A 9395-nucleotide genomic window follows, 5' to 3' on the forward strand; every position below is an offset into this window, starting at 1 on the left:
TCAGGTTTCAGGACTCAGTCCTGCAGAGATCACTTCACTGCTGATATTTAGTGATTCTGTCAATTGCAGCACTACAGCTTCTACCACTACTACTCACCATTACTGCTTCTGGTTTGGCTACTGATGTTGACAGTAGAGCTCAGACTGAGCCATGACCTCGGACGTGGACAGGAAATGGTACCACACCTGGTAGATTACAGCGATGACCAATATCAGTAGTAGACATGTTCCTACTTTTACTGTGATGTCTTTGATATCGAACTCCACAGTTTCTACCTCTGACTGAATTATATCAATGCTACTACCTGACCTCTGACCTCTGTGCTCAGATGTTGCAGGAACGTTTCCGGGAGTTTGCTCGGGACACTGGAAACATTGGTCAGGAGCGCGTGGACGCTGTTAACCGTCTGGCGGATGAACTGATCAACACTGGGCACGGTGATGCAGCGACGGTGGCAGAGTGGAAGGACGGGTTGAACGAGGCCTGGGCCGACCTGCTTGAGCTCATCGACACCAGGACGCAGATCCTCGCTGCCTCCTTCGAGCTCCACAAGTTTTACCACGATGCCAAGGAGATCCTGGGACGCATCCTGGACAAGCAGAAGAAGCTGCCAGAGGAAGTGGGCCGAGACCAGAACACGGTGGAGACGCTGCAGAGGATGCACACCACCTTCGAACATGACATCCAGGCCCTGGGAACCCAGGTCAGTGAGACTGTAACATGCTTTGTGGGGACACCTTTGGTTTATGGGGACATTTTGTTTGAGGTGTGCAGATAGCTTTGTGCAAAAACTTACCCACTGTAGAGGCGTGGTAACACCAACAGATCTGATTCCAGTGATTCACATGTGGAGGGAAATTTGACACCTGACAGTTTTGACTTTTATTTCCTTTAAAGATATTCTTTGACATTTTTACCTTAATTAGTGAGTTGCCTGTAGGAAAATGACAGAACATGAGGGCATGAAAGAAAAAAGACCCAAGTTGGACTTGAACCGGGGCCGCTAGACCTCATGGTGAACACTTGAAACCCCTCATCCACCAGAGAAACCAAACACTGCTCTAACTTACTACCTGTATTTTTGACCATGCTAGTTAGCTTGCTAAGTGGTTCCAAGCTAGCTGCCTGGTTCCAGACATCTGAAGCACCATCCAGTTGCTGCAGTTCATTCAGTGATGCAAACAGGTTTGTTGTTGTGTTTATTTCTAGCTGTAGAAACAGTCACCCTGGCAGGTGGGATTACAGATGTTAGCATCATGCTGCTACATGGCTAGCTAGCTTCCTAACTACTCTACATCTAGGACTGGATGAAGTGGGCGTGGCTTTACATGAAGGAAGTCTTTGTCTGAGACACCTGCAGTGACACTTAGACCTCAGTTTTCTTTTTCAGCCTTGACAATGATTCATGAATTCTGACCAGGTTTTCAGACTCAGGTCCTGACCCATGATGTGACAAACCACTCTTTTTCATTGCCTCTTTACTATTTACCATGCGTTCATTTGGTTCCAGCTGACCTCATGTGACCTTCAAGAAAATGATCCCAGTTGACCTTTGACTCTGTGTGGCAGGTGAGGCAGCTGCAGGAGGATGCGGTGCGCCTCCAGTCGTCGTACGCCGGCGATAAAGCCGACGACATCCAGCGGAGGGAGAGCGAGGTGCTGGAGGCCTGGAGGAGTCTGCTGGACGCCTGCGAGGGACGCAGGCTCCGCCTCCTCGACACCGGGGACAAGTTCAGGTTTTTCAGCATGGTCCGAGACCTGATGCTGTGGATGGACGACGTGATCCGGCTCATCGAGGCCCAGGAGAATCCCAGGTACACAGAGTCCGCCTCTGTCTGCTGCATGTTAACATCTGAGTAGAGCTGTGATGACTGAAGCTGCGTTCCCGCCCATTCAGAGACGTGTCCTCAGTGGAGCTGCTGATGAACAACCATCAGGGCATCAAAGCCGAGATCGACGCCCGCAACGACAGCTTCACAGCCTGCATCGAGCTGGGGAAAGCCCTGCTGGCCCGGAAACACTATGCTTCAGAGGAGGTGACACAGGCTTTATACCTGCTCTAAATTCCTGTGCTTCCACCTGAAGAAACAGTTGACCTAATAGATGAATATTAGCATTATCACGTCACAGGTGTGCTGGGTAACTGTTCAGAAAAATTTGAGACATAGAGAATCAAGTCAAATATTTTGTGCTAAAGTCATAAAATAAAGATAAAAAAGTTGGAAGTCATATTTTATTTCGAAATCTTTTGCATGAAAACAACATCATCCTGTATCACAGTCAGAGGTTTCTGAGTGTAGAGTCAGTTTTAAATAAAAACTGAAGGTTCAGCTGTCATCTGTAGTCAGACTTTCAGTCTCTGGAGTCTACCTGGAAAACACACCTGTACGTATCTGATTGGCTGATGCAGTTTTGCCAGATGTGTTTTGTTGAAACCTGAAGCAGCTGGAACGACTGTGTCAGGACGTTAACACGAAGGACGAGGCTGCAGGGTTTATGTCAGTCACTGGCAGGTCATGTGACCCACAGGTAGAACAGCTGTGTGGTCAGGAGCACCAAGGAGACTGCAGTGTGGAGGGACAGGAAATGTTCCCTCACTGTTGTGTTTGTGTCGTTCAGATTAAAGAGAAGCTGCTGCAGCTGACGGACAAGAGGAAAGAGATGATTGACAAGTGGGAGGATCGGTGGGAGTGGCTACGACTCAGTAAGACTCACACACACATTGCAACGCTTCACGACCCTGTGACATGTGTCACATGATCAGCAGTGGACTGAGATCACATTCACAATCACTGAATCGTTCAAACTCTGTTTACTGCAGAGACTGAGTCAGTGGACGTTCAGGGAAAAACAAGAATTTCAGATCAGAACAAAATCTTCAGCTGCTGTTTGTTAATTCATTTTTCTAATTTTTTCTTGTTGCACTGAAGAGTGAATAAAGTCAGGTGACAGAAGTAGAGGTAAATATTTCAAAATAAAAGCCAGGGGATAGAATGGTCATTCTATAAAGTGTAACATAATAAAATACAAACACAGTTTATTATCTATTTATTTCTCTGACATGGTTAAGATTCTGGGCTCAGATCTGGATCAGATTTTAATCTGGTTTATGTTCGAACTCCATCTGTGGGCTCGACCTCAGAGGTGTCAACAGCTACATTACATGTGGCCAAACAGCCGCAGATATGATGATGGTCAATACCTTCGGCAGATTGATTAGTCCACTGTGTGACATCTGAGGACTGATGGATTTCAGAATAACGGTTGTAGTGTTGGATATAAACAGTGAACATTAGCTCCATCATGTGGAGGAATATAAAGTGATGAAAGGATGAACGATCATGTGGTAACAGTGGAGACCTCTACTGGTCACCTTGGACAACACTATCACAAGGACCACAGTGTGTTTACACATATTAATCAATCAGGCAGGTAAATAATACATCACACACTGTCGACCTGTGTCTGTGTTTGTATAATGTTACACTGTATAGAATGACCACTCTGTCCTCTGGCCTTTATTTTGAATTATTTACCTGTATTTCTGTGTCACAAAAAACAGCTTGTTTCCATGGAGACAGAGACATCATGTCTCCAGGTTGTCCATCTCAGTAACAGCTGGAGGGAATTTCATTACATCAGCCTCAAACATTCATTTGGACTCAAGGATGAACTGATCAGAATTTAATGGTCAAAGGTCAAAGCACTGTGACCTTACAAAACATGTTTTTGGCCATGACTCACAAAGTCACACAAATAATGACACAATGTAAGATCCAACAGGATGAAGTGATGATGAAACAGAATCTGGTTCAAGGGAAACAAGAGCGGAGACCTCAGGTAGGGAGAGAGGTCAGAGGTCAGAGGTCATAGGGGTCGGAGGTCAGCGTGCTCAGATCTGCAACCTTGCAAAGATCAGGCTGATAGATGATGGGAGGTGGCAGCTGATTGGACGCTGCAGTGATGAGTCAGTGTTGGTGAAGGCTCCTCAGGCTCTCGCCGCCCTTTAACGAAGCTGACTGAGCTTCCTCTCAGCCATCCATCAAACCTCAGGCGTGGACCAATCAGGAAACGCTGCAGGTGGTTTAGTGGCGTTGCCTCATCAGGACATGGCTGCTCACAGGAAGCCGCTCGGATCATCTGAGGAACCAGTGAAACTCTTAAAGGAGCTGGTGTTGCTCCTGCTCAATTAAAGGAAGTCACGGTCTCAGGTTCACACATGGGGAGGGCGTGACCTTCACTGCAGTGTTGACCTTTGACCTTTGACCGGCCCAAATATAAAGGTCGTCAGTTCGCTATGTCTGACCAGTTAGATGGGTCAGGGCTTTCTGATGCAGCAGTATCCAATGAGTGTGTAATGTCACCCCCCCCCCCCCCCCCCCACAAAGTCCTGGAGGTCCACCAGTTCTCCCGGGATGCAGGTGTAGCCGAGGCCTGGCTGCTGGGTCAGGAGCCGTACCTGTCCAGCAGGGAGATGGGTCAGAGCGTGGACGAGGTGGAGAAGCTCATCAAACGCCACGAGGCCTTCGAGAAGTCGGCCGCCACCTGGGAGGAACGCTTCTCAGCTCTGGAGAGGCTGACTACGGTGAGCACAGAGGGACAAAAACTCACAGCCGAAATTTAGAACTCAGTCATTTCAGTAAGGATCCATCAGATCAGACCGTGAGGTTAATGTTAGCCTGTGTTAACAGATGGTCCTTTATCAGGTCCTCCATCAGGTTCTCCATCAGGTCCTCAATCAGGTCCCCCATCAGGTTCTCTATCAGGTCCCCCATCAGGTTCTCTATCAGGTCCCCCATCAGGTTCTCTATCAGGTCCTCCATCAGGTTCTCTATCAGGTCCTCCATCAGGTCCCCCATCAGGTTCTCCATCAGGTCCTCAATCACGTGCTCTATCAGGTCTTCAATCAGATCCTCCATCAGGTCCTATATCAGCTGTAAGGAGTTTCAGGTCTTAAGGGGACCTGGACCTGGACCTGGACCTGGACATTGTAAAATAAATGTTTGTGATAGTGAAGGTTTTTCATTTCTGTGATCAGTGCAGGAGCTTCTTCTTTTTGTTGTATCTAATGAAATGTTGAGAAGAGAAGAAGAAGAATTTGGAGAGTGTATTTCCCTACAGCCAATCACAGCTGTCTGTTCGTCTGTCTCTTTTCCAGTTGGAACTGTTGGAGGTGAGGAGGCAGCAGGAGGAGGAGGAGAGGAGGAGGAAGCCTCCGACTCCAGAGCCGGCTGTGATTCAGCAGGAGGAGGCTCAGCAGCAGAGGTGAAAGCTCTGGACCAGCTCTGTAGAGGTCTTTCTATTCATGTGTGATTCAGATTCCCAGATATTTAACCTTTTCATTTTAGAAGGGTCCAGTTAAAGATGTCTGTTGCAGATTGATCGGCATCAACTCACTTTTTGAAGGTTTATTTTATTTAATATATATTTAGGTCCAATAGTGTGACAGAGGATTTGACAGGTATAACAACACATCATCTGCATAGAGCAACACTCCTGAACACAAAGAGTCAAAGTGATGTTTGTTTGTGTGTCTGCAGCGGAGCCATCACTCATAACGGACTGTCCTCAGACCAGGACTCTCCTCGGGTCAGTACTCTCACACCTGCCCCCTCAGACTCAGACCTGCTGGTCTAACATAAATAGAACGTCAGTAGAACATCAGTAGAACATAAATAGAATGTCAGCAGAACATCATCAGAACCTGAGAACTAAAGTGACAAACAGGAGTTACAGTTACAGTCCGGCGCTGGTGTTTCTTTCTCTCTGGTTAATTAACACAAACATGTTTGAATGAATTGTGATGCAGCTCTTAGCTCCGCCCCTCTATGCTGTGGCTGGCTAACCCCCCTCATGTTCTTGACCCTGTTCAGGATGCCATGGATGGTGGCAATCTGGTGAACGGCGTGGCAGAGCGGAGCTCCAAGGAGCCGAGTCCCACCCCCTCCCCCACCTCCGGCAGGAAGAGTAAGACCAGCCAGTCCTCCACACTGCCCTCCAAGAACCAGGACTCGTCCTCGCAGCTAGAAGGACTCCTGCACCGCAAACATGAGTGGGAGGGCCACAACAAGAAGGCCTCCAACAGGTAACCTCAAAGATCCTCCGCTGCAGCAAACGTCTCACTCCTCCCAGCTGTCTGTTCGTCATGTGACCCTGCTGTTCTGTGATTGGCAGGTCATGGCACAATGTGTACTGTGCTATCAACAACCAGGAGATGAGTTTCTACAAGGACAGCAAGGCGGCGGGTCAGGGAGTCCCATATCACAACGAGTTACCCATCAGCCTGAGAGAGGCAACGTGCGACGTGGCGTCAGACTACAAGAAGAAGAAACACGTCTTCAAGCTCAGGTGAGATGCCGTCACCTGTGTTCGACAGGTGACTGAACTGTGTCACATGACTCCTGGTCTTCACAGGTATTAAATGATTGAAGGTTAACACATTAACACAAAGTTTGTTCAACTATGGTCGACTGTGATTGGTCGCCCTCACAGGTGATCTGATCACACCTGAGAGCCTGCAGCACCAGACCAGGTGTTTATCCAGGATCTGACTGAGGCATCATGGCCGACACAGTGAGCTGGTATTCAGACGCAGTTCACAGTGAGAACAAAGATTCAGTTACACAAACACAAGAAGACTGACAGAACATCTGCAGCCAGATGTTTCTACCTCCACGTCATTTAAAGTTAAATGTCTCCAGTGAGACTCAGCAGGTCCTGCAGCTGGTTCTGCAGAGCAGAACATCCAGAGCAATGAGTGAGGCCTTTAAACTGTCTGATAAACAGTCTCCAGATTGAGGAGGCGTCTTCATTGTGGTCCAGATGTTGAGACTCAGGAAGGTTCAGGCTGCAGGTGAACTGATCCTGGAGAGGAACCATGATCCCTGATGTTAGAGCACAGTCCTGCCCTCTTTCATTAGAGCTGCTACTCAAAGAATGAAAAGAGAGAGAGAGAGAGAGAGAGAGAGAGAGAGTGTGTGTGTGTGTGTGTGTGTGTGTGTGTGTGTGTGTGTGTGTGTGTGTGTGTGTGTGTGTGTGTGTGTGTGTGTGTGTGGAGTCACTTTCATCTTTCTTCTCTTCTTCCTCTCAGAGTGACTGATGGAAACGAGTATCTGTTCCAAGCCAAAGATGAGGTGAGTTTGATTCTTTTTATTTCTTGTATCTACATTGTTAATTTCACATTTGCACATTTGTCACTTTCGGCTGCAGTAACATGAAAAGAAAAAATTCAAACATAAATAATAAAGCTGCAGCCCTGTCTGGTCCTGTCTCTGTCGGGAGATGTGATGTAGAGTCTCTGACCTGTGTCGCCCCCTGCAGGAGGAGATGAGCACCTGGATCCAGGCCATCCTAAACGCCAGTGCCGCCGACCGCTCTGATCTCCAGGGCAGCAACCCTGGCACACCAGCGTCTGGGCGCGCTCAGACACTGCCGGCCGCTGTCACGCTTACCACAGAGTCGAGTCCCGGCAAGAGAGAGAAGGACAAAGAGAAGGAGAAGGAGAAACGCTTCAGCCTGTTCAGCAAGAAGAAACAGTAGAAAACAAAACACAAGCTCTTTGGTGAAACTGAGCCTGGATTCGCACTCTGATGTAGCACGTCTCATAATTAGCCTCTTTAAAACAAATCATTCTCATTATCAGCTGGAAACAACTGGAACCTGCTTCAGAGCGCGGCTCCAGATTCCACTGAGCAGCCGATGACGGAGATTGTCGGCTCAGGAAGTTCAGGCGAGGAGCTGGGAACTGTAAAAGTTTCACCAAAGTGTGATGTTGGTTGTTTTCTCTGTTTATTCTCATTGTATTTTTTTCTTCTGTCTTATTTTAACATTTGGTTTAATTTTCTTCATGTGGTCGTCGTGGCGTCGCTCGGCTCAAACACAAACACTGCGTCTGACACCAGCAGCATTTCAGATGTTGTGATGTAACAGCTTCTGTCGTGTAAACCAAGAATATTGTGTTTGTTGGTCCGGTGATGACAAACCGCTGAGGAATCAGGATGTTTGAACAGAAACTGTCCTCGCTCTGGTTCTGTGGTGTGTTTGCACATCGACGATGAACCACTGTCACGTCACAGCGTCTGAAAGCTGCCTCTCTCGCTGCTTCTCTGTGACGTCAGCAGGGACCACACTTGTTTTTCTTTGTTGTTTTTTTGTTCAAAGTGGTTTATTTTTTTCTTGAAGTTGTGTTATTTTTCTACTCTTTTGAAACAGGTCTGGGTTATTTCCTCAATTTTGTGAGGGTGTCTTAAGAGACAACCTACATTGTTCCTCTGCCATTGAGAAATTGGACCAATAGTGCATTTTATTTTTATTATTCTTACTTTTTTGTTTTCTGCCACTCCACAACCATTTCCTCTTTGTCTTAAAAACAGCCAATCACCTTTGAGGAGGTGTCTAATGTAGAAATGTCCACTTGCATGCTTCGCCAGGCTCAGAGTCGCCTGAAAAACTCACCTGAACTAAAACTGTCTTCATTTTTAAAATCTTTTCTTTGTTTTCCTTTGGTTCTGATATGTTTCAGATCCCTCTCGTACAGATACTGAATATGTATAATAAACACTAAGCGTCGATGTTTAATGGTGAACGTACGTCATGTACTGCAGACTGAAGGGGGAAGTGAAGGTTGCTTGCTTGTCGTCGGCTCTTTGCACCGCGCTGCGTTCAGATTTTCTGCTCTTTGATACTCGTGTTGCTCTCGTCACTGTATATCTATTGTACTGAACATGTATGGAAGTTAACGCCATCTTACTGCACAATCAGAACTACATCTATAGGAATGAAGAAGAAGCTGTTTAAGGCTGAATATTTAAACAGAAGTTAGACCATAAAGGCTTTTGTCATGTATGAAACTGCACCTGTAGACTTAAAAGCTCGCTCTCTCTCTTTCTCTCTGTCAAATATGTGCGATGTCATTAAAGCTTTTAAACTTTACACATCAGCTGTTTGTCCTTGTGTCATCTCATTTTCAACCTTTACAAACATATGACTCTTTTCATTACTAATTTCTAAGGGTGGATTACCAAAGCAGACACCGGCCCCGGGGCCCTACACCCCCAGGAGCCCAAAAATAATTTCACTGTGAGTGAATTAGGTTTCTTCAGTACAATGGTCCACATGCCAAAATGAGCTCCTAGCTCTGGAAGCTCTGAAAGGCAAGTGAATTTTTTTCAGGATAGCATCAGTATAAACAACCCTCAAAAGGCAGGTGATTTTTTTTCTGTGAAGAAAGAAAAAGAAAAATAACCCCTAAAAATATTTTTTCACTTTTCTCGCAGGTTTGTTTTCACAGTGCTCTAAATATTTTTATAATTCAAAGCAAGTCAGGCTAAAGCTAAAGGTTCATGGTTCCTTGAAGTTCAGGACCAGAATAAGTCTGAGTCCAGTAAACAGCAAA

General features: G+C 46.6%; 1 protein-coding gene across 2 annotated transcripts in view; it reads left to right on the plus strand.

Moving 5' to 3' along the window:
- LOC139614710 (spectrin beta chain, non-erythrocytic 1-like) overlaps nt 1–8939 on the plus strand; it is a 37273-nt gene extending 28334 nt beyond the window's left edge. For both annotated transcript variants that reach the window (XM_071472196.1, XM_071472197.1), the window contains 11 exons: nt 330–704; nt 1571–1815; nt 1899–2037; nt 2621–2705; nt 4390–4586; nt 5160–5266; nt 5542–5590; nt 5875–6086; nt 6176–6349; nt 7092–7134; nt 7322–8939. In XM_071472196.1, coding sequence (XP_071328297.1) covers nt 330–704; nt 1571–1815; nt 1899–2037; nt 2621–2705; nt 4390–4586; nt 5160–5266; nt 5542–5590; nt 5875–6086; nt 6176–6349; nt 7092–7134; nt 7322–7540 — 1845 coding nt within the window. In that variant the 3' untranslated portion in view covers nt 7541–8939. The remainder of the gene's footprint in view (nt 1–329; nt 705–1570; nt 1816–1898; nt 2038–2620; nt 2706–4389; nt 4587–5159; nt 5267–5541; nt 5591–5874; nt 6087–6175; nt 6350–7091; nt 7135–7321) is intronic.
- Nucleotides 8940–9395: the final 456 nt, after the last annotated feature.

The sequence above is a fragment of the Trachinotus anak genome, unplaced genomic scaffold, assembly GCF_046630095.1.
Source record: "Trachinotus anak isolate AG129_WGS33_773 ecotype Australia unplaced genomic scaffold, CSIRO_AGI_Tana_v1 ptg000036l, whole genome shotgun sequence".
NCBI lineage: Eukaryota > Metazoa > Chordata > Actinopteri > Carangiformes > Carangidae > Trachinotus > Trachinotus anak.